Here is a 25,835-nt window from a genome sequence, read left to right as displayed (position 1 = left end):
GAAAACAAGCCGAAGTTAACCAACAAACAGTCGGATTTTACCATGGTTTTGAAAAGCGTATCATTCAAAGACCATTCTGACTGGTTAAACCGGACTCTTCACCAGTGCAGTATGGACATATTGAACCACTTACACAAGACTGATTGCAAGGAGGTAGTTAAGATCTCTATAGGAAATGACAGGTTAAGACAGACTAAAGAATGAGTGGTCACTGGAGGTGAAATGTTAGATGGCTCATTCAATAGTTTGAAGTTCAAACTTCATCCAAATAAATGTTAACATGAGCTACACATAATATATATTTTCTTTTAGAATCCAACTCACATTTCGTGCTCTTAAAACATAAACTCCTCACGCGGCTGCTCCTGTGCAAGCGGTGACTGGAGCCGCATTATTCTGTTTTGCAGAACTATACTTCTTGGTAATGAATCTGCAACATTTAGAAACAAATAAACAGCTTCAAAGTTAAAACATATAAATCATGGCAGTAATAAACATAAACAAGAACCCACGTGTACTTACCTAAAGAAATCCCTCCATAAAAGCTCATACATCAACCAGTTCATCCCGCTATCACCATCTTTCCCGTTTGAGGAGGCAGAAATCGTTCTACAATTTACTCTTTTCATCAATACAACTCTCATGAATTTGAACGCGTTAAGAAGTGTTTATGATTAAGATGATCAGGATCTTAACAACCATTATTAGAACTTGTAAACACAACTAAAACAGCTAATTGATTATCTGGTTATGATTATTTCTTTAAATTAAAACGCACGCCTAAACGATAAAGATTTGAACAAACAAACGTACCTAGATGCAGACTTCTTCAACTCATCGAACATGGAACGGGGAGAAAGGCATCCCATTGCAAGCCAAGGCGAGATCTTGCACGAAAACTTAGCACCATACATGCTGCTATCGTTGCTTCCATCTTTTGCAGGTTGTGACTTGCATTCAGAGGCAAATCTTTTTAGCCTTTCCAATGCTTCAGTCTCCCCTCCAACAAGTGAGCCATTCTCACTTGCTTTCGCCTGAAACAACAGCAAACATTTATGAAACCAAAACAACCGAAACTCAATTTCAGGGCATTTTTTTCGAAGCTCAAGAATTTAAAGCCCAATGGCAAAACAAAAAAAATAAAACGAACCAAAACCATTTTGGAAACCGAAAAAACAGAAACTTTACAGCTTTAAAAAACCAAATTTTCGTTTTTGTTTCGGTCTGAGCCCGAAACTGACCCTTGCACACCCCAGGTAAACATAATTGCTGCAAACGGTATACAAATTCAAAATTTACCAGCTATAACTTGTAAAAACCTTCATTCATACCCGGTTCTAGCGTTGGCAATTTCCGGCACGACCCGAACACGACATGAAAATAATCAGGTTTTGGGTTAGCATATTTAACCTGTTAAAAAAACATGTCATGTTCGGTTGACCTTTTTAACCCATTTGTTTAAACAAGATGTCGCCTTTTTACAACTCGTTTAAGCAGGTTGACCCGACAACCCTTTTTAGTTAAACAGGTTAACCTAGTAACCCATTTAACCCACTTTCTTCATAACCTACCAACTCGATTAACACGTATACAACTTAGTTATCACACGTCACTCCGTTTAACACGTTTAGTTTATTAAATGAGTCATTTTTAGAAATGAATAAAAATATGGCACGTGTTCGGGTTGAACAAATCAAACCCCCAACTCATCAATCCGAAACGACTAACACCCCTACCTGAGTCATCGTAGACGTAGGATTCAACCCCAAATCAACCAGCGACGGAATTTCACCAGCCTCCACATCACCCGCAGCCGGCAACCCTCTCAACTGATCAAGCGCCTGGATCGTCTTCCTAATCTTCAACCCCTTAACCTTTTCCCTAAACCCGCCATAATTAGTGGGCATATCTTCCAACTTAAACGGCAAATCATCGACATGATACAATGTACTCCCCCAAAAGTACTTCACATCCACACCTTCATCTTTCAACATCATTTCAATCCTCTCCTCACCCTTAACCTCATCATGAGACACCTCCCTATGCGTATACACCGCCTCCGCCCCAACCGAGTTAACCAATTCCGTTATAACCGTTTCCGGTCTCCCAATTCTCACAATCAAATCCGACCCTCGTGATTGCAAATTCTTCCGTAAATTCGCAACCGACTCGATTAAAAACGACGCGCGGTAGGGCCCGGTTTTATCGAACCCAGAGGACGATTTTCCATAGTCGCGGGGGTCGAAACAGTACACGGGCAGGACCGACATTGAGTCGTTGTTGGCGGAGGATAAGGATTCGTTGTCGTGGAGACGGAGGTCGTTTCGGAACCATACGACGGTTGTGCGGCGGGCGGCGGCGGCGTTGGAAGGGTCGGAAGGGCGGCGGGGGTTGAGGGATAATGGGTTTTGAAGAGGGTTAGCTGAGACGGTGGATTTTGATAAGGGTTTGGTGGCGGTTGAAGAGAGAGTGAGGTTAATGAGTGAGGTTAATTGGTTTGGGATTTTGAATGTTTTAGGTGGGAAATGAGGGGTTTTGGTGGGTGTGATGAAGTGGGTTGGGAGTGAGAGTGTGAGAGAGGTGAATGGGAGTGTGGGTTGGGGTTGGGATTGGTCTTCTGGGGTGTCTTGGTGTTGAGGTTTTGGGTGTTCCATTGTTGGGTGGTGGTTTGTGGGAGGATGGATGAAGGAAGAGGAAGAAGCTAAGCTGGTGGTTTGGGAGTGGTGTGATAGTGTTTATGTGGTTTGATGTTTAGTGGTGAGGATAACGATGGTATGGTGTCAACCAAATGAGAAATATAAACAACGTGAGTCCTTCTATACTATTAAAACAAATTATTTTGGCTTCACACGGCCCTTTCCTATTGGACGAATTCCTTATTTTCCAAATATGACTACCACTTTTCTATTTTTCTTAACATTTAAATAAATCAAAAATAAAATTAATTAAAACAATTAATTAAAATAGTTATGTAACCATGAAAGAGAAACCCGGTTTCCTATTTTGTTATCTTTCATCCTCAATTGAGTACACGCTCTCTTTCATACCAAACCTAAAAAACCTAATCAGCCACAGCCTCCATTCAATCGCCCATTATTGTATATCAATCAGATAAAGATTTGATTAGGTTGTTCATATAAAATCGACATCGGATATCTTATTATAAACCGGCCAATCGACGGTAAAACCAGCTGTCCGTTATTTGATAATAATGATTGCTTTGAATCGATCCTGGAATCGATTTCAGAAGATAGATGACGATTGTTAATCAGATCTTCACATCGATGGTTAGTATTTTAATTTGTTAGGTTTGTGTCTTCAAATCGATGGTTAGTATTACATTAACATATTAACCTAGGTTATTATTTTACATTCTTAGCTTACTGTTTAATGTTTAATTCATATGTTTCCTATGAATGGTTAATGTTTAATGTTTTTTTTAACCTATATTTTAGATTATTAACCTACGTTAGTATGTTACATTGTTATGTTATTATTTTGAATTGTTAATTGTTTATGTAAATTTATATGTTTCCTCTGTTTGATTTGTAATTTTTAATGTTTAATGTTCAATGTGTAATGTTAAAGAAATTTAAATTCTGGTATTTATTATATGTGTAATGTGTAATTGTTAATTGATATGTTTCCTAATAAATTATGGTATTTATTAGTAATTTAAATGGTTTAATGTGTAACTGTTTCCAAATTTCATTAACAATAATTCATTTTTATTAACTCATATCACTTCTATAAGTTTACAACTTTTTACGGATTTCAATTTAAATTCAAATTCAACTTAGTTGTTTAATTTTGTAAACATGAATTGGCCATTTTATTTCATTTATTCATATTGATCATATTACTTGTTTCCTAAGTTTCCTATATTTATTTCGGGCAATTATGGTATTTGTTAAATATTCAATTTTTAATGTGTAACTGATTCTGAAATCAACTAAAAAAATATTCAATATTCGTATGATATGAGTTATGACTTATTATTGTTATTATTTTTACTGTTTTATTAATCAAACCCTAATTACATTCGTTTATTACTACAGAATTAAGTCAATATGAATTATCAATTACACTTTTCAAATCCCTAATTTTATTCCAAAAATTTACTATATTTACACATTTTCTTTTAATTTAACATTTCAAATTTTGTAACAGAATATGTTCATCTATAAATATTACAAAACCGAATAAAGAAGATCTCACATTTCTCACATCTTCACTGAACATTCATATTTGTCTCATTCTCAAGGTTTTTTTATTTTCTTCTAATTTTAAATATCAAATTTTAATTTTTGCTTTAATCTTATTTTTATAGACACAGCATCATGGAAGCATCAAACATCACCATGTTCAAGGATTTGGATGTTTCCAACCGACTGTGTATTGAAGGTTCGTATTCTCAAACTATGGCGTTTGAAGGACAACAATAAAACCGGAGAGGATTGGTCCATTTAAATGATTTTACAAGATGAGATGGTATTAATCTTTTGAAATACATTTGTTTTGAAGACAAAACTTTTCTGCCTCATTTTTTAGATTTAATAACAAATAGTGTTTGTTGTATTAATAATGTAACAGGGTGACAGGATGCAAGCATATGTAAGGAAACCTTGTATACCGAAACATAATGTTTGGCTAGGTGAGAATCAGTCATTGATTGTTCGAAAACCTTCACTTGATGCAAATCTGTCAACATACCGTTATGTTGACAGCCCACACAAGCTCTATTTCTCATCTGAAACTCGTCTTTCTATTACCGATGAGTTTAAAGGTCACCTGTATGGATTGTCATTTGCTACATTTGATGATATCAAAGCCAAGAACATACCTCAAAACGGAACGATAGGTTACCTCGGTTCTTTATTAACAATTTAGTTTTACATTCTTTACATTCAATCATTACATATAACAGGACCGTTTAATATATGTTTCATTATGTTGGATTTTATCACAGATGTAATCGGGCATGTCAGCCGGTTTTTAACCAACAATAACTCATTCTTCCGAGAGTCACAACATCAGAATCGAAGAATCATGGAGTTTGCTGACTTAAGGTATTATTAATAATATAATTACACATGGTCAGCTATATGTGGCTTTATCCAGAGTGAAGAGTAGAGCCAGAGTTAAAATGCTTATCTTAGATAAGGAGGGTAAAGTTACAAATAAAACTACAAATGTCGTTTATAAGGAACTGTTTAGTAATATATGAAGTTATTATGAAATTTTAGTTTTTGAGTTTTTGTTATCTATAAAAGAATTGTAAAACAAATTTTATTTTGTTGTTTATGAAATTATCATTTTCAATTTTGTATTATGTAAATAGTAGTTGTACAAACAATGTTATTTTGGTTGTACGTATGTTGAGGTATCTTTTTTTAGAATATGTTATATTAACAACTATATATCATGCTATTGTTTCCTCGAGTGTTGTTATTTAACGATTTATATATTTCCACCCGTGTCGTACACGGGTCAATAACCTAGTCTTACTATATAATAAAGAAGGAATAACAATTTGTACACGTGTCCTTCCCACATTCAAAGTGCTAATGTGTTAATTATATAAGCAACCATGCTGATGTGTCAACCTTACAATGCTCCTTAAAAAAACCGGTTTATTATTATAAAAAACCGGTTCATTGGAGAAACCCAAAAAACATATCATCACATACATTCACCTCTTTCTTTCACTCTGCCTCTTTTCTTCTTCTTTTCTCTCTTTTTCTTCAAATCATTCTCTTCTTATTATTCTCAAATATGGATTTCTCTTAATCTAATAATCTAAATTTTTCTCAAAGATTTATATGTGATTTCTCTTGATTTTCTGATCCGGTTGATAGTTCTCCTACTCACAATAATCAGATTGTGAGTCAAATCAACCAAAGATCTGTGAGTCAATCTTCAGGTATGAATATATTTTTCTTTGAATTTACTTCATTTGGTGTTATTTCATGACGATTTTTATTTTTTTAGGTTAATGTGCATTCGAAGCAACTAAAGATCTGACTAGGTTCAACAGATCTACAGTTTCTTCTTCAGGTTTGGATCTTTATGTGTTTTAATTCAATGTTTTTGAAATTATTAGACTATGTTATTTTGTTTACTTTTAGGTTTGAATTTGGACAATTTTCATTTGTGGATTTGAAGCAATTACAATTATGACTATGATCCAAAAGTCTTCCGTTTATTCTTCAGGTTTGGATCTTTAATTGTTTTAATTCAATGTATTTGAAATTATTAAATTATCTTATTTTGTTTACTTTTAGGTTTTAATTTGGACAATTTTCATTTGTATATTTGAAGCAATTACATATATGACTATGATCTAAAAGTCTTTCGTTTATTCTTCAAGTTTGGATATTTTTTTTGTTATAATTCAATTTTTGTTAAATTATTATATTACCTTCATTTGTTTACTTTTAGGTTTTCTTTTGGACATTTTGATTTTTGGATTTGAAGCAATTGAAGATCTGACTAAGATTAACAAATCTATTGTTTGTTCTTCAGGTTTGGATATTTTTTCTTTTAATTCAATTTGTGTCAAATTATTAGATTAGCTTTATTTGTTCACTTGTAGGTTTTCATTTGGACAATTTGATTTCTACTTTATATTAGATATACAGACTTTCAAATAAAAATTTTATAAGTATAGATTAACTTTTATAAATCTAAATTCAGTTCATAAAACAAAATTCAAATCTCATGTTATAACTTATGATGGTAATCCTATAACTGGTTTGAATTATTATAATTGCAAATCTCATATTAAACATCTAAATATTTATGTTTGTAGGCACTTGGACATGATGTATACTCAATGTATCAAATCTTCTATATACCACTTTCAACATACTTTTTAAACTCTTTATACATGATATTTTTTAGAACATTAAAATGCATATAAGAAATGCTTGTGGTCAAATAGTTTATTGAGACATATACATAGTCAAATAGTAGATTAAGACTTTACACAAAAATAGTTAAAAAGTTTATTCTCTAAACATGACACTTACTTTGATGTCTTCAAACACCTTAAAATAGGTTTATTATCCATGTTATAAAAATGGTTGACATATAGTTGATGAGACCTATTCATGCTTTCAAAAATTTTTCTAAAATCACATAGATTTGTTAAATGAGATTTGATACATATTTAAAATAGTTAGAAATGGTAGCACATAACAAAAGTCAAACAATTTAAAAGAATTTAATACCGATATATTAGAAGACATCTTCTTTTCACCATCATTTAGTGTTCTCTAGCAAGACAGACAATAATTTTTTTAATATGTATTACAAAACTCGGATTCCTACTACTTTTTAAAACTACAAAATAACATTTATGTTTTCATATTTCATATTGTTAACTTTTAAAAATAGTTTATAAGATTTCATTATTTAAACAATAAAGATTTGATTTATAACAAATAGTTAAAAACTTTATTAATTCTCTAAACATGACATTTACTTTTATTTTTTTAAACACCTTAGAATATGTTTATTATCTATGTTATAAAAAGGGTTGACATATAGTTGATGAGACCTATTCATGCTTTCAACAACTTTTTCTAAAATCACACATCGTTGCGAATTCCAACAAAGACATAAGTTCATGAGATTAGATACATACCTAGAATAGTTCGATTTGATAACACATAACAAAATTCAAATCAATTTATAATATTTCATTATTCAAACAATAAAGATTTGATTTACAACAAATTAGTTAAAAACTTTATTCTCTAAACATGACACTTATTTTGAAGTCTTCAAACACCTTAGAATAGGTTTATTATCCATGTTATAAAAAGGGTTAACATATAGTTGATGAGACCTATTCATGCTTTCAAAAACTTTTTCTAAAATCACACATCGTTGCGAATTCCAACAGAGACATAAGTTCATGAGATTAGATACATACCTAAACTAGTTAGATTTGATAACACATAACAAAATTCAAATCAATTTATAATATTTCATTATTCAAACAATAAAATTTGATTTACAACAAAATAGTTAAAAACTTTATTCTCTAAACATGACACTTACTTTGAAGTCTTCAAACACCTTATAATAGGTTTATTATCCATGTTATAAAAAGGGTTGACATATAGTTGATGAGACATATTCATGCTTTCAAAAACTTTTTCTAAAAGCACACATCGGTACGAATTCCAACAAAGACATAAGTTCATGGTATTAGATACATACCTAAAATATTTGATAACACATAACAAAATTCAAATCAATTTATAAGATTTCATTATTCAAACAATAAAGATTTGATTTACAACAAAATAATTAAAAACTTTATTCTCTAAACATGACATTTACTTTTATTTCTTCAAACACCTTAGAATAGGTTCATTATGCATGTTATAAAAAGGGTTGATATATAGTTGATGAGACCTATTCATTCTTTCAAAAACTTTTTCTAAAATCACAAATCGGGACGAATTCCAACAAAGACATAAGTTCATGAGATTGAATACATACATAAAATAGTTAGATTTGGTAACACATAACAAAATTCAAAACAATTTATAAGATTTCATTATTCAAACAATAAAGATTTCATTTACAACAAAATAGTTAAAAACTTTATTCTCTACACAAGACACTTACTTTGATATCTTGAAACACCTTGAAATAGGTTTATTATCCATGTTATAAAAGGCTTTACACATAGTTGGTTTAGACTTATGCATGTTTTCATACACTTTTACTAAAAACACATACATTACTTAATCGGATTCCAACTACATTTTAAAACTAGAAAATAACATTTATGTTTTCATATTTCATATTGTTATCTTTTTAAAATAGTTTATAATATTTCATTATTCAAATAATAAAGACTCGATTTTACAACAAAATAGTTAAAAACTTTATTCTCTAAACATGACACTTACTTTAATGTCTTCAAACACCTTAGAATAGGTTTATTATCCATGTTATAAAAAGGGTTGACGTATAGTTGATGAGACATATTCATGCTTTCAAAAACTTTTTCTAAAATCACACATCGGTACGAATTCCAACAAAGACATAAGTTAATGGGATTAGATACATACATAAAATAGTTAGATTTGATAACACATAACAAAATTCAAATCAATTTATAATATTTCATTATTCAAACAATAAAGTTTTGATTTACAACAAAATAGTTAAAAACTTTATTCTCTAAACATGACACTTACTTTGAAGTATTCAAACACCTTATAATAGGTTTATTATCCATGTTATAAAAAGGGTTGACATATAGTTGATGAGACATATTCATGCTTTCAAAAACGTTTTCTAAAAGCACACATCGATACGAATTCCAACAAAGACATAAGTTCATGGTATTAGATACATAGCTAAAATATTTGATAACACATAATAAAATTCAAATCAATTTATAAGCTTTCATTATTCAAACAATAAAGATTTGATGTACAACAAAAAATTTTAAAACTTTATTATCTAAACATGACATTTACTTTTATTTCCTCAAACACCTTAAAATAGGTTTAGTATCCATGTTATAAAAAGGGTTGACATATAGTTGATGAAACCTATTCATGCTTTCAAAAACTTTTTCTAAAATCACACATCGGGACGAATTCCAACAAAGACATAAGTTCATGGGATTAGATACATACCTAAAATAGTTAGATTTGATAACACATAACAAAATTCGAATCTGTTTATAAGATTTTATTATTCAAACAATAAAGATTTGATTTACAACAAAATAGTTAAAAACTTTAGAAATTTGTAATAACTTTTTTTAATATTATTATTATATTTTATGTCATATATATCATTAACTATACTACAATTTCAAATTTGATTTATTCACATTTATTTTTTCGGGCCCGTGTGTCACACGGGAATATAGCCTAGTGAATATGATATTTGATGAAATATGGAGACGGGTATTCCAATAGAGATTAAGGAGATGTTTGGTATACCTCATTCATAAGGGGGATGGGTGGTTCCATTTCCATCATCCATCACACCTAATGGTGGTGTGGCACCTCATCCCATCATATTCCATCACAAGTGATGGAATTTAATAGGGGTGTGGTGTGACGGTGTGATAGCTTTTTAATTAAACCCACACCCACCCAAACAAGCAGCCTCTTGCAAACCCAAACCCACTTTTTCGTAAAAAACAAACAGGCCGTCCACTTCATCCACACTTTCCACCACTCACCTCACACTCACAACAATCCGCCGCACGCCACTTCATCCAAAACCCTAACTCCGCCACCGTCGTATAATTCCGGCCGTCCACCACCATTCCGTCCACCGCTTCCACCGGCGTATCCACAATAATAACAATCCATCCCATCACTAAATAAATAAAACAATGTCGTCATGGTCCAACAACAACTTTCCGACGACCACCTCGCCGGAACTTCAAAACTCCGGCAAACCACCGATCAAATCTGGTTCAATTCTCCCCCAACGGTAACATTTATTGCAGATCTGATTCAATTACTGGGCTTCAACGGTCACCTCATTGGGGCTCACCGCGTGATGGCCATCACGCAAAAACCCCATCACGTGTCGGTGTTTGTGATGCCATCACGCGTGATGGTTTCTCACCACGCTCCACCCTGTCCGCCCTAATGGATCATAACCTCTTACTTGTTAAGAGTTAAACTTAAGTCTGAATGAGTAAGAGGTAACCTAGAATTGTGTGAGTTTATCCAAATACAAACATCATGTTGTTTATCCAAATATCAAATGCGGTTCATATAGCCTATAGGGCTATGCGAGTTGTATATCCTAGAATTGTATGAGTTTGTATCGAGCATTTGTCAATTACTGTTTATGTGCATTTGTCAATTTGTGTTTACTACTTGTATGAACACATTTTTTCCCCTTAAAATCAGTTAAAACTTGTAAATAACAAATCACAAAATTGAATAAATAAGGTGAGTTCATGATCGGGTATTTGAAAATCGGTATTGACAATACCTGGGTTGGGTTCGGGTCCGGGTATTACTCTAAAAACCATACCTTATGAATCATGTTCGGGTCGGTTATAGAACCATGCATTTGAACACCTTATTTCTGGGTATTGAAAAACCTATTTTTCAAATTTTGTTTGAATACCATATTTTCAGGTATTAAAAAAACCCTATTTGCGGGTTTTTTTTTCTAGGTATTTTTCGGGTATATATTGGATATTTTAAGGGGTTACACTTTTTTGGGATATTTTTCGAATAATTTTTGGTATATATTAGGTATTTGAAAAACTAGGTTTAAGGTATTGAAAAACCCGGTTCAGGGTATGGAACCGGTTCTGGTTTTCGAGTAACACCGGGTATAAACCGGGTGCGGTTCCGGATACGTGTTTTGGTATTAAAACGCGTACCCTATTCGTATCCTAGGGGTAGTGTCAGATACGAGTTCATGTATTGAAAACTTGGTTCCAAGTTTGTTTGTTTTTTTCAAAGTTTGGTTCTAGGTTTGGGTTTTTTAACCTCTAGAGCCGGATCTTTGCAATTCAGTCGCTTATTAAGTTGGGCCATCCAACAACCCAACTGAGCTCAATTAGTGGGTCCTAGCCAGCCCATCATTTGTCAATACACACACCTACCTACCTACCTCTTCTTCTCTCTTTATTTCAGAAACCCTAGGTTTTCATTTCTCTCCTCTTACTAGCCTCCGCCGCCGTAGTCGTCATGGTATCGTTCATTCACCGGAACCCTAGTTTCCATATGAGTTCCTTAACTTAACTCCTTCACTACTAATTCACTTTTGTGTTTGATGATGATAGGGTATCGATCTTATTGCCGGAGGTAAGAGCAAGCGAACCAAAAGAACCGCCCCTAGATCCGATGATATCTACCTCAAGCTTCTCGTCAAGGTATCAACAACACACATCTCATTTACCATCAATTAATCATAAATACAATTAACATGTTGTAGCTTCAAATGTCGTGTTTAATTGTGATCAGCTTTATCGGTTTTTGGTGAGGAGGACTGGAAGCAACTTCAATGCTGTCATATTGAAGAGGCTCTTCATGAGCAAAGTCAATAAGCCACCGATTTCACTTTCTCGCCTCATTCGTTACATGTCCGCCAAGGTATTTGTTTTTAAATCTTTCATATAACCTGGATATTATTATTTCTTACAGTTATGCTAAGTAGTTATTGTAACAGTTTGATTAAATTATGTTTATTAGATTTGTAAATATGAAACACTGTCTATAATTTGGGGTTAAAAGTTTGAAATTAATGTGGATTTTTTTTGGATATTGGCCGATATCGATATTGTAATATCATGCAGATTTTATCTTTACACTAGCTTTTTGTAAATTAACAAATTAGCTTTTTGCAACTTGCAAAATACTTGTAAAAACTGATTAAGACTTAGAGTAATAACTATAAACACTAAAAGTTGAAAATTAAGACTTGAAACACTATTTCACATGAAGACTGATAACCGAGATACCTCTGATATTGATTGCATAGGTTGGAACACTTTCTTTCAAGTTTAATGTACATAAATATTTTAAAACACTGTTATTAAAAAGAAGAAATAAATTCTAACTACAAAATTAAACTCATAACAAAAACAAATTACACTCACATCATTTTTGATTGACAGAAACTAAAATATTGGGACAGATTGAATACAGTGAATGTCCGTCTGCCTTGTGATTTCAAAACACTGTCGATTTTATGGTTTTCTATTTCTATGATTTAATGTTACTGTCATCGATACTAATGCTGTGAATGTATTTTTTCATCTTAACTGTTTGTATCTTCTTGTAGCATGAATCTGATTTTGATGTTTTATTTTGTTTACTTAGGATGACAAGATTGCTGTGGTTGTGGGAACCGTTACAGATGATGTTAGGGTGCATGAAATTCCATGTCTCAAGGTTGCAGCACTGAGGTTTACCGAGACTGCAAGGGCAAGAATTGAGAAAGCTGGTGGCGGGTGTTTGACCTTTGACCAGCTGGCTCTTCGAGCTCCTCTTGGCCAGAACACGGTATGCGATTTTTTTATTTTTGACTGGAAAATTGGATTTTTGTAATATGAATAATTCATATTGACAAATTGGCTGTGTGATGCAGGTTCTATTAAGAGGTCCAAAGAGCCGTGAAGCACTTAAGCATATGGGTGAAGCTCCTGGTGTACCACACAGTCACACCAAGCCCTATGTGAGGTCAAAGGGACGAAAGTTTGAGAAGGCGAGAGGTAGAAGGAACAGCAAGGGATTTAGAAACTAAGTTATTGTTTCTAAGTTTTATTTCCCATATTTCAAATATTGTGTTTTTTATCTTGAGACTTTTAGTTGTTTGCATACTTATGAAAGTTTTGTTGTTGACAATTGACATCCATTTTTCTTTTGGTAATGAAGTTGGAGGTTTGGACTTTTGGTTTAGGCTGCTATTTTTTATAAAAATATTGGAATGATTAAATATCATGTTTTTGCTATTTTGTTTATGTAAAGTCTTCATTACAAAACAAATTTGAGTTTAGAACTAAATAGTTGAATGAACAAATTTTGTTTATGTAATTGTATACCTTCAATGTTCCTCTTTTAACTAGTTTGCTTTTTGGTTTTAAAAAAATAGAGTTTCATTTTAAGTCTTATAAGATGAAGATGTTACTTCATGCACATCTAGAGGTTATAAACTTTTAGAAGAAATGTGGTATAAGCTGCCTAAGCTTATTTGGTTGTAGATTTAACATTATAGCAAAACCTTATGTATGTAAACACCTCTTGCCTTAAGCTTTCGTTTTCTGAACCTAAACGCTTCATAGGTCTGCCTAACATTTTTTAAAACCTAGGTCAGTTGTTTTGGTCGTTTAGTTAGGCATGTCCATATGTTGTTATAGATGTTAGTACTTAGTACAATATTAATGGCAATGCTAGGATATAAGTTGGGCCTTTAGTTTTCAAGTTGATGAAAAACCTTATCTTTTAGTAGTGTATCCATTTTCTAAACATACTTATTGGCTATTGCAAATTTACAATGCTTATCGGATTAATTACAACTAAATAGAACTTGTTTATGAAGTCATATAGGTGAATAGGTGATGCTTCTCTTTCAGCTTCTTTTGATTGATAAAGCTGTTCACAACTTCATCACTCCCACCAATTCTTCAAGTCCGGCCACCGTTTTCTCCAACCCACCACCATTTATATACTCCTTTGTGAGTTTGAGATCTAATCATCTAAATGCCCCACTGGAACCATTATATTGAATGCGGTCCATGCTACTTGAAACCGGCAAGCCTTCAAGCCTAAGCATACCTATTATTTACAATTTTGCAGATGTTTAATATACATATAATAATATATAACTATTGTTGTATATACAATTATGATAGTAATAACCAATATGTTACATGTAAAATTACAATTACAATTATAAATACATATATAAAACTAGTTAAGAAATTATAAATGAGCCGAACTCGAGTTTTTCTAATACATCTTGAAACGAGCTAAGCTTGAGCTCAAATTCTCATAAGTTAATGAACGGAGCTTAATCTTAGGCGAGCTCAAATTCGGTTCCTATACGTGTTAAGAAATTCCTTTTTTTCTCTCTTTTTCCTGCGAAGTAGTATGGTTAAGAAATTTAGGCCAGGCACATGTTTGTCTTAAATGCAATATGTATCATATTCATAAAGGACTGATTTGTAATTAAAACTGTAGGGTCTATAATGTACGTATCCAAAATTCAAGGCCAGGCATATGTTTCTCGCAATTAGAGGCGTATGTTTCTCCAAACCAGTCCCTTATCTTTAGTAATTTATAAATTCTGCCCGAAATTTCTGCTTCATCTTTATAATTCATAATAAACCAAAGGAACATAATCATGCACATTACTTAGGACAACATATCATGACCCCCTCAACATGTTTGTTAATAATATTGTTGTCACTCTATGTCACAGCCTACGCTAGGATTAACCCTTTAATACGCCCGTCCCAAACCAATCCACGAACGGGGCTAGTGAGTCCCGACGTGGTTGCAAAGGCATGTGAACCATCTCAAGAGAAGGCCTTTTGCATTTCGGTCCTCAAGTCACAAGCCATTGGCGACGTGAACGACCTAAAACAGGCGGCTTATGTGGCCATCCGGACGGCAGAAGGGGAGGCGGTGACCACGTCAGAAATGATAAAGGCGGCGCGGAGGAAGGAAGAGAATAAGGATGTGGTGGAGGATGGAATAGAAGAGGAGACATTGGCGGATTGTGCCATGAACTATATTAGCATTGTGGAGATTCTGGCGGATGCTGCGAGTGCGTTGATGACCGGGCCAGAGGGTGATGTGAAGGTTGAGATGAATGCGGCCTTGACGACGGCGGAGACGTGTGAGAAGAGTATTGCTGGTGGGAGGAAGAGTCCCATGGTAGAGGAAGTGGCTAAAAAGAATGAAAATGTTAGGAAGTTTTGTTCGAACGCGTTGAGCGTTTATAACGTCTATGCAACACGGCATTGATTTTTGTTATTTTTGAAAAGTCAGGATTGGTGTTTGATTTATAGAAAGAGAAAGCCTTCAAATAGAAAAATAGAGTAATTTGGTCATCGGGATTATGAAACTACGAAATATTCAGGGATTCTTTTTATATATTGATAAACCACGATACAACTCGTTTGAGATATAAAGATGTAACAAAATTACAAGATAATGAGGTAATGATAAAACGTTAACACTATCTTAGGATTCAAACCGGGGATAGAATAAGGACTAGTTATTGATAATATTAACTTTTATATAACTTATTACGGATGATTATATTACATGTGACATGAGTCCTAGAATGCCACTTTTAGTGCCGATACAATAAAACTAGATGTTGGGGCTTCTACGGTTCTATTTCTAGTTTTCTACGCTAAATTTAACCAAGTTTGTAGTGCGATTACGAGAGGCTAACAAGATCAAAATGAACAGCAAGCTAGCTACAAGACAACATACTGATATCAATACAAACAATGCCATTAGTTTAGAATTCAATGGCTCATTTGCAAATGCCTTTTCTTTTGTAACTCCGTGATCATGGTTGTCTTTATGATTTTTATCCAAAATTGTATGGTCTTCCTTCATGTTTTCTTCAATCTTGTGGTTACCGATCTTTGCCTCTGGTGTCGGTTCCTCCAATGCAGAGGAGAAACTGACACCCGAACCTAGATCAGCATTTACAGTAACGTCTTTCTCATTGTCTTCATTCTCTTTAACATATTCAACATATAAGGTTCCATCTTTCTTGACCAACTCATGGTCTACAATCATCTCTTCTTTGACTTGCGCGTTGATTTTTTCACTCTTGTTACTGATCTCTGCTTCTGGTGTCAGTTCCTCCCGCATAAAGGAGGAACTGACACTAGATTCCAGCTCAGCTTTTACTTCAACATCTTCCACGCTGTCTTCATCTTCTTTAACAGATTCAATAGGTGGAATCTCGTCTTTCTTAACCAATTCATGATCGGTAATCATCTCAACTTTGACTTGCACAATTGTTTCTTCAGTTTTGTGATTATCGATCTTTGCTTCTTGTGTCAGTTCCTCCTGTATAGAGAAGGAACTAACACCAGAACGTAAATCAACTCCAACCGTACCGTCTTCATCTTTTTTAACAGTTTCAACATGTGGGATTTCATCTTTCTTGACCAACTCATGGTCTATAATCATCTCTACCTCGCCTTGCGTAGTTTCTTCAATCGTGTGGATAGTGATCTTTGATTCTGGTGACGCTTCCTCCTGCATAGAGGAGGAAGTGTCACCAGAAGTTAACTCTACTTTTACCATAACATTTTCTTCCTTGTCGTGTTCTTCTTTACCATATTTAACTTGTGGGATTTCATCTGTTTCATCTTTCTTCACCAATTTCCTTGATGCGTTATCCGTCTCTTCAACTTTAACCGCTTCATCTTCTATAATCACTTGTTCTTCGACTTTTTGCACTCTTTCTTCGTCTTCCCCTTCTTTATTTATCGATCGGCTTGCTTCATCTTCTTCCGTTACTACTTCATGGACAATCTGATCCGCATAACCTGTTTCATCACTCAAGTCTCCTTCACAATTATCCAGAACAATTTCATCATGAATGCTGTCTTCCACTTTAACCTGATTAAGATCTTCCACTGCTGCTGTATTCATGAACACTGTTTCTTGATGGTCTTCACCATCTTCAATTGCTTCATATTCCTCTGCCGACATGACAGCTTCATCCGAAACCAATGAATTTGCATCAACTTGTTCATCATTTTCATTACCACCACCATCATCTCTCTCTAAACATGTGTTTTCTTGATCTTTGATATCCATTTCATGTTTTTTGTCCTAATAATAATAATAAACAAATTAATAGTACATAATCCAAATTAAGATAGTCATGAATAATATTACATATAATTAACCATACCAAAGTCAAACTTTGAATGTTTTCAGTCTTGATCTCCTTTATGCCTTTAACCTCATCACTGCTTCAGTTTCAATACAAATTATCAAATCAGTTTTATATTTAAAATAATTGAAGACATAATTAATATTCATTGATAACGTACAACAACCTTGGAGCATCTACAGACGGTGACATGTTCTTCTTCATATTATCCGATGATGATCTTCGACGTTGACGTCTATTTTTGAAAGCTAAAGCTGATACAATAGTTGCAGTGACCAAAGCTCCACCGACCAACACAACACCTCCTATTCCAAGCCCACCGGCTCCGATATTTAATGCTACCGGCAGGTTTTTTTTTTTTGCTGTTGTTCTTGTTGCTGTCGTCTTCATGTTTACGAGGAATCTCCTCCATAATCCAAGAACTGTGGGTGAATCTTGTTGAGACTTTGAAAGTGGTGTTTTTGTTGTTGGGATTGAAGTGTATGTTGGATTAGATATATAAGGATAAATGCTTTTAGAAGACACGACAAGAGTATCATGTATATCTTGGCTCGTGTTTAAAGACAAAATTACAATGCTTGTTGAAACAATATTTATATTCATGTGCTCACCTCACCCACCCACCTCTAATAATAAATATGAAAACATAAATATATCGTATTAACAAATTTATTAACCGCGATAACCTAAATACAAGAAAGTTATCGTTCTAATAAAACAAACTTGTTATTCAATAACTTGAACTAGTAGACCAGCGTAATAAGTGAATCGCTAGTCTGCTACTTTAGATACCGGACTCTCCGATTGTGACTAGGTTTTTCACATTCATTTAGAAAAACTTGGTTTCCTAAGAACCATCTACTTCAAAAAAAAAATACGTACTATTATTAGAAGAACTAGCCAGTGATAGTTTTTATGAGTATTTGCATATTTTGATGTATCTGTTTTATTCTCTTAATAAAAATAAAAATAAATTACCAAGCTTTTATGAGTATTTACATATTATAGTAAAAATATATATGATGGCTTGGGATTTAAGTAATTACAGCAAAGAAACACTTATGCAGTTATGCCGGTATCTACGTACATGTATGTTATATAAGGCTGAGTGTACTGGGTGACACTTTGGGCGAATTTGAGGCGATTTTTTGGTGGAACACCGCTCCCCGGTGATAATTGGGCGAAAATGGGCGGGATATATTTGTCGCCCCGTTGAAGAAGAAAATAATAATAAATTAATAAAATGACCGTTGTGAAACGGTCAAATTTAAAAATGAATAAATAAAAATAAACAATATATATATATATATATATATATATATAAATAAACATACACCATTCTTCTCCATTTTATACACAAATCATACCCAATTTCTTACAAAAGATAAACAAAATGAATCCTAGAAACAACCCGAACCAACCGAACTACCAACTCCGTGCTTTCGGTCAAACGTATGGTTCGCAATCAAGCCAACCGAACCAACCGAACTACCAATTCCCTCTTTTTTGGTCAAACGTATGGTTCGCAATCGAGCCAACCGAACCAACCGAACTACCAATTCCCTGCATTTGGTCAAAGGTATGGTTCGCAATCAAGCCAACCGAACCAACCGAACTTACAATGGAACCAACCGAGCCAAACGAACCAACCGAGCTATCCGTATCAAATTTCCGACCCGAACCTAAACATGTACGCCAACTTTCTCAGCCCCCAAAACACAATGCCGGCGTTCGGGTCTACACCACCGGAGTCGGTACCGGATACGCAAACGTCACGGGCCTCCGGTTCAAACAAAAATCCGACCCGTAAACACAAAAAAAAACAACCGGGGGAGACGATGGCACAACGTGATCCATTCAAGCATTGGAACGAGGAGGAGGAGGTGGCCCTTGCAAGGGCTTGGATTAACATTTCGGAGGATCCCGACGTCGGTAAGTTTTTTAATATTAAGTATTTATTAAAATGTATTTAGTGTTTATTAAAATATATACTAATTGTTACAAATAAATTTAATTTGTAGCTAACTTTCAAACCACTGAGGTGTTTTGGAAGAAAGTATTTGAAGCTTGGCTCGCGATAACCGGTAAACCCGAAGACTACCGGGGAAAAGAAGCGGCCCATTGGAAGGGGTTTAACGCCGATTGTCAAAAATTTGCCGGGATAATTAACCGGTTGAAGGGGTCCGGCTGGCGTAGCGTAAATAACGACGTCGACATTATAGGTCAAGCCTTGAGCGACTTTCGAGCTCAGGGTCACACTGTTGAGCGGCCCGGGAAACTGTTCAAGTATTTGAGTTCTTGGGAAAAGCTACGTCGTTGCTCGAAATGGAATGTGATACCAACCGTTCCGGCCGCCCGACGAGTCGACTCATCCCGGCCTTCAAAAAGGTCGAAGACATCGTCGTCGACAAATCCGAGCACACCAAACACACCCTCCGATGCTCGTAGCTTCTTCCTCGACAACACGGTCAATTTAGCCGATGATTTGAATATACCCGACGAATATGAGGTAGAGGAGTTGCCTCGACCACGCGGGGGATAGAGGAAAAATAAGGGGGAAGGTTCGTCGTCAACACGATTCAATACGGAGCCCGTTGAAATAAACGAGTTGGTCGGTCGTTTGGAAACAAATGCCACCGTAGTTGGAGCCAACATTCGAGCATCCAACAAACAACAAGAAAAGCTGAACCAGACATTCAAATTAAAACAAATGAAAGACGACTACGAATCCCTCAAAGTGGAGGGGTTTCACGAGGATGCCAAATTATTGATGCAACGCGTACGTGAAAAAATGCGCGAATATTACGGATATTAGTTTCTTTTTTAGTTATGTTTTTTTTTTCTTTAGTTATGTTTTTTAATATTTTTAGTTATGTATTTTTTTATGTTTTTTTTGTATTTCTTTTTAATTTTAATGCATTTTAATTTAATTATTTAAATAAATTGGTTTTTATTTAATTAGTTTAATTATTAAAAGAAAATAATAAAAAAACACACTGTGGGCCTAACTTGTAGCCCCTACACCATTTCACCCCAAAAACAAATTTTCACTCCATGCTGACTGGACGCCACGTATCACAATTCGCCCCCGATTGTAACCCTTACACTACAGATAGCCTAACATGTCACATTTGAAGAAAACGAAGTATTTGGAAGTCAAAGTAGTTGGATTGGAAAACAATAATTATTAATTAGAAATGAAAAAAGCATGGAAGTTGATTATATTATTATAGAAACTAAGGGGTGGCCGACTGGCCGGTTGTTTCTTATTTTTTCTTTTTCCCTATTGTCTATCGTTTTCCATCTCTCTTATACGAGTCTCCTCAAAATTTAAGCTGTATTTGCCTTTTTATTCTTCATTTCCGAAGTTACTGATTTTTTTTTTCATATGGTTTGATTCAACTACTTATTTCTTTTTATTAGAAAAATAATTTAGTTAAGACATTAAGGAAAATTACTCATACAAAATATATTAAAAATGACATCTTATATTCGTTAACTACGGCTTTGATGTACATTCAAACAAAGAAATACGAGGAGAGCATTTTTGGTATTTGGAAAAACATAGATTACCAGATCTTAAAGTAAAACTATGTCACTAAAAAAAATCAAAAGAAATATTTTGAATCTAGTTTTTAAGTAAAATTTCAAATTCTTATAAAAGGTGCGAGTTAAAACCAAGTTCATTAGACATGATAATATAAGGTTTTATATAAATCTGAATACACCATTACAATGTATTTATCTTTATACGTGTATAAAGATAATATAAGGTGAAGTTGAGACCAGTGTTTAACGGAGGTCCAATGAAAATAAATAGTGTGAAAGTTGGGACCAGTGAGTGACGGCTATTTTTAAAGTTGAGATTATTATCGGCCAACTGCACTAAGTTGGGATTATTAAAATCCAATTTTCCTAAAATTTATATGAAACATTATATATTAAAACTTATAGAAAGAAAAAAATTTGTATTTCAATAAGAAAACACATAGGAACCGTGTGTTTCTAGCGATAAGAGATTAAGAGGCGTAAACTTCTCCTAACCAGTCTCTTATCTTTAGTAATTTGTATATCCGGCCTCATATTTCATCTCCATCTTTATAACTTCATACCACATTCCAATTCACATACTTTTTCATAACTCATAAGAAACCAAAAAACAACATAATCAACCACATTACATTCCACAACAAATCATGACTCTCTTAACATGTTTTTTCATCCTCTTGTCTCTATACGTCACATCCGAGGCTCGAATTCACCCTTCGATGCATCCAGCCCTACACCACCCCCGAATATTGATCTCGAATCCTGAAGTGGTTGACAAGGCATGTGCACAAGCTCCCGAGAAAGATTTATGTGTTTCAACACTCAAGGCACAAACCATTAGCGACGTGAACGACTTGAAACAAGCGGCATTGGTGGCAATCCAGACGGCCACAAATGAGGCGACCGCCACGTCAGAATTGATCAAGGCGGCACGAAAGAGAGAAGAGAATAAAGAGGTGGTGGAGGATGGGATAGAAGAGGAGACATTGGCGGACTGTAACATGAGTTACATTAGCCTAGTGGAAATTATGGGGAAGGCGGCTCGTGCATTGTCGACTGGGCCGGAAACCGAGGTGTTGGCTAATGTAACGGCGGCGATGACGACGGCGGAGACATGTGAGAAGAGCATTGCTGGTGGGAGGAAGAGTCCCATGGTGGAGGAAGTGGCTAAGAAGAATGAAAACGTTAGGAAGTTATGCTCAAATGCTTTGAGTGTTTATAATGTCTATGCACCAGGAAAGTGACTTTTGTTGTGCATTTTATTAAGCATAATTTGTGAATATCCTTTATGTAATTTATTGAGGAACATTGTAATTGTAACTTATAGGGGTTATTGGTCCATAGTGTATTTAAGTGTAATATGATTTTGTTTTGAAATGCATTGTAAAAAGATTGCAGTTTATATGTACACGTTTATAGAAGTATTTAATTTAAATCTAATTAATATGTATTGTGTTTCTTGTAGATAGAATATGAATTGTTTTTTAAATATTTCCTATGGTTATTACTTCATAGATTTATCAGGATTATTTCCAAAAAAAAAAAAAAACAAAAAAAACTTTTGTAAGTTGTAACGTGTAGTAGGTTAATTAGGTTCACATATATAAAAGTCTGACAACTAAATAAGAAAATTGAGTTTGAAGTTATTGACTTATTGGTAAGATGCAACTCCTTATGAAGGGGGTGTTTGGCCCTTTACATAAATGAGTTTATTCAAATGAGTTAAAAAACCATATTCAAATAAACTTTTTCAAATTAGCTTATATAAGCTAATAAGTACAAGCTTAAAAAGCTAAACCAATACCAAGTTAAGCTTATCTTGTAAAAAAACTATAAGCTTTGTTAAAAAAACTAGGCCAAACACCCCCGAAAAGTTATATAGTGAACCTATTTATTATCAGTTATTCAGAAACCAGATTCGAGAGAAAGGAAAAAAGAACGAACGACAGAGTGGCGAGCAAAGGCATCAATGACAACGATGACGAGAGACTGTAGGCGACATATGACGAATGTTGCAATGGTCAAGAGGCGGATGTGATCGAACATGCATGTAATGGATTTAACATGGTCCGTCACAACCAACCAACCTAGAAACCATTTTTAAGGTGAGTATTAAAATAAAAATCATTCTATATAAAAAGTAATATAATACAAATATATAAGTGAGTTATGAATTAGTAACGTGGATAGCATCATCAACAATATATTTACATTTTTTCGAGTAGGTAGGTTGTGCGGAGGATTTGGTTGTTGGCAATACGTGAACGTCTCTGATTTATTCACATTTCTTTTTCTATACTTGGGACACATGTAACGCTTTAAAACATCATGGGTTCCACCTCCACACATCAAACCTTAATTTAAAGATTTTCTCAAATAACATTTCATAAAGAATTAAATTTTAATAATAATATACTCAACAGAAATAAAAGATATTCTGGGATGTCACATTGAACATAATCCAATGAAGTTAATGTGAACTCATCATAAAACAAACAACAAACAATAAAATCAATACTAAACAAACAATGAATTGCATTGGTAAAATAACAAGATGATTGGATTGATGATTCTAATAACCTTCCTTAGGTAAAGACTCTTTGACCGGGGTTGTATATAAAAGGGCCTACCGACGACAAACAATATCCATCGCGGTTGAGGTGACGAGAAAATGTAAGACGAGCACCAGTAAGTCCTCCATTGGTATTTTCCGGAACCTTGCAACTAGTCCATGGTGAGTTTTCAAGGAAAGCCTTGCACTCGGTTATTTCCCATGTAGCGTCTTTTAGTAGCTCCGATAATGGCATCTTGGCTAAGAAGTAACCCTTTTCGTCTGCTGGACAACTCGAGAACGAATATGATGTTGATCCGTATCCGTTCTTAGGCACGGTCAAGCAAGTCACTTTCATCGTAGCTCCTGTTTATATTGATAAATAATAATTTAAACATGTAATACCCATTAATTAAAAGTAACTAAAACAAACCACATTTGTAAACCATCAAGCTTAATTTTTAAGTTTTCATCAAAATTATAATATATAAAAAACCTTTACGAAAGTCTGATGACGAAAATGTTCCTGGTGATCTTTAATCAAATATTAAGTATACGGCGTAAATATTAAGAAAAGGCAATTGAAAATTTCGGTTTTGATTCAGGTCTAGTTAGGGTTTAAAATCGAAACAAATTGATTCTACAATCCTAGTATGTTTGCATTAATCTTATATTATTTATTTTATGTTTTTGTTATTGACTTATGATTTTATGTAAACTTCACATTTTACATACCTTGGAGTGGGATGAGCTTGGAACCATGTTTACAATAAATAAGGCCTTGGACGGCTATATTCTTCGGGTGCTTAAGCACCTCGGGTAGCAATGGCTTTTCAGGTTTTGGTATCATTGGCATTGTAGGTAATTTAGGATTGCTCTTTTCGTAGGAGCCGTGTTTCTCTATTGGCAGTGTAGGTTTTGTTGGTATCTTAGGATAACTCTTGTCATAGGCACCATGTTCTTCTTTTGGTAGTACGGGTTTTGTTGGTAACTTAGGAATATTATTGTCATAGGTGTCATGATCTTTTTTTGGTATAACGGGTTTTGTTGGTAACTTAGGAATATTCTTCTCATAGGTGTCATGATCTTCTTTTGGTATAACGGGTTTTGTTGGTAACTTAGGATTGCTCTTCTCATAAGACACATGTTCATCTTTTGGCATCACAGGCTTAGTTGGTATCTTAGGATCGACCTTCTCATAACTTACGTGTTCCCATTTTGGGATCACCGGCTTTGTTACTATCTTGGGAATGGGTTTTTCATAGGCATCATGCTCTTCTGGTGTAGCAGTCTTCGATGGTACATATCCCTCGGGTTGTGGTTTTCCATAACCACTATCAGCTGAAGCAGACACAAGCATCGCAAACACCGCCAACAAAAGCAAAACTGAACCAAATCGTGTGGCATTCGCTTCCATCTTGTTGGTTATGTTTGGAGACTTTAAAACTAAGAAAAATGTTTTTAGGGCGCGTTCGTTTCACGGAGTTTTTTTAAAGGATTTGGAATAGGAATTGAAATGAAATGTTTGAGAATCCCTATCATGTGTTTGGTTTGTTAATATGTATTGGAATTGAAATCTTCTTCATTCATGGTTTTTTTTTTGAAGAACGAGGGCAAAGGCGGAAGCATTTTAGTTTTTTTACATTTTTCGTTTTTGATTTATATTTTGAGTTATGATTTTTTTATTAATTTTTTTGAATTTTTTTTGAAGAGGTTTTTATTGTTAATAAGAAAATCCTTTTAAATAGATGGGATTTTAAAATCCCATGAAATGTGGGATTTGATGGGATTTAGTTTCCATTCTCATTATTTCATTTAATGAAACGAACATATCAATTCATGGGATTTAAAATCCCATTCTTTAGAATTCCTTACAAATCCTTGAAACGAACATGCCCTTAGTGTGTTATAAGAGTTTACCCGTACACCCTATTTATATTTATAGATATTCTATTATAAGTTACTTATACAATCAAATCATTATTTAACAAATAGGTGCAAACATAGTGGATGATTATTGGCTAGCACGATGCTAAAATAATAATAAATTAACTTTATATATTAGATAGAGGTGCACATAAAATCCAAACCCGGAAACGGGGTTGAAGAAAATCCTCAGAATCGGTTTTTCTAATATTCGGGTTTTTAATATCTGAACTCGTATCTCACCCTATTTATAGGGTACGAATAGGGTATGCATTTTAATACCAAAACTCGTACCCGAAACCGTACCCAATTTATACCAGGTAAACCCGAAAACCGGAACCGAGTTTCTCCAATACACTAAACCGGTTTTTTACATATCCGGTCTATACCCGAAAAATACCTAAAAAATACCCAA

The 25,835-nt window shown here is 34.1% G+C and overlaps 5 protein-coding genes across 6 annotated transcripts; 3 read left to right on the top strand and 2 right to left on the bottom strand.

Annotated features, from left to right (window-relative positions):
* Positions 1–216: 216 nt before the first annotated feature.
* Positions 217–2,689, bottom strand: LOC143553848 (blue-light photoreceptor PHR2-like). Its single transcript, XM_077043750.1, has 4 exons — positions 1,737–2,689; positions 814–1,034; positions 523–609; positions 217–430 (listed from the first exon to the last, which is right to left on the bottom strand). The coding sequence occupies exons 1-4, from the start codon at positions 2,652–2,654 to the stop codon at positions 352–354; spliced, it is 1,305 nt and encodes a 434-aa protein (XP_076899865.1). The 5' UTR covers positions 2,655–2,689; the 3' UTR covers positions 217–351.
* Positions 2,690–11,777: 9,088 nt separating this feature from the next.
* Positions 11,778–13,418, top strand: LOC143553818 (large ribosomal subunit protein eL18y-like). The gene is made up of 4 exons (XM_077043719.1): positions 11,778–11,890; positions 11,982–12,110; positions 12,840–13,022; positions 13,108–13,418. The coding sequence occupies exons 2-4, from the start codon at positions 12,048–12,050 to the stop codon at positions 13,261–13,263; spliced, it is 402 nt and encodes a 133-aa protein (XP_076899834.1). The 5' UTR covers positions 11,778–11,890; positions 11,982–12,047; the 3' UTR covers positions 13,264–13,418.
* Positions 13,419–14,888: 1,470 nt separating this feature from the next.
* LOC143553830 (uncharacterized) lies at positions 14,889–15,488 on the top strand. Its single transcript, XM_077043731.1, has one exon. It carries the CDS (start codon positions 14,889–14,891, stop codon positions 15,486–15,488), a length of 600 nt encoding a protein of 199 aa, XP_076899846.1.
* Positions 15,489–15,843: 355 nt separating this feature from the next.
* LOC143553847 (uncharacterized) lies at positions 15,844–17,882 on the bottom strand. Of its 2 annotated transcripts, none has more exons than XM_077043749.1 (3): positions 17,551–17,882; positions 17,413–17,448; positions 15,844–17,330 (listed from the first exon to the last, which is right to left on the bottom strand). In XM_077043749.1, the coding sequence occupies exons 1-3, from the start codon at positions 17,782–17,784 to the stop codon at positions 15,870–15,872; spliced, it is 1,731 nt and encodes a 576-aa protein (XP_076899864.1). In that variant the 5' UTR covers positions 17,785–17,882; the 3' UTR covers positions 15,844–15,869. The 2 variants fall into 2 exon arrangements, with proteins under 2 accessions (XP_076899864.1, XP_076899863.1); XM_077043748.1 differs by having other exon boundaries at positions 17,413–17,473; positions 17,561–17,882.
* Positions 17,883–21,387: 3,505 nt separating this feature from the next.
* LOC143553846 (uncharacterized) lies at positions 21,388–22,331 on the top strand. The gene has a single exon (XM_077043747.1). It carries the CDS (start codon positions 21,591–21,593, stop codon positions 22,185–22,187), a length of 597 nt encoding a protein of 198 aa, XP_076899862.1. The 5' UTR covers positions 21,388–21,590; the 3' UTR covers positions 22,188–22,331.
* Positions 22,332–25,835: the final 3,504 nt, after the last annotated feature.

Source organism: Bidens hawaiensis, unplaced genomic scaffold (assembly GCF_021521415.1).
Source record: "Bidens hawaiensis isolate Kalapana, Puna unplaced genomic scaffold, B.hawaiensis_p1.1 tig00017381_1, whole genome shotgun sequence".
NCBI classification, from domain to species: Eukaryota; Viridiplantae; Streptophyta; class Magnoliopsida; order Asterales; family Asteraceae; genus Bidens; species Bidens hawaiensis.
The sequence above is the reverse complement of the archived record's forward strand: the minus strand, read 5'-3'. Positions and strand labels throughout refer to the sequence as shown.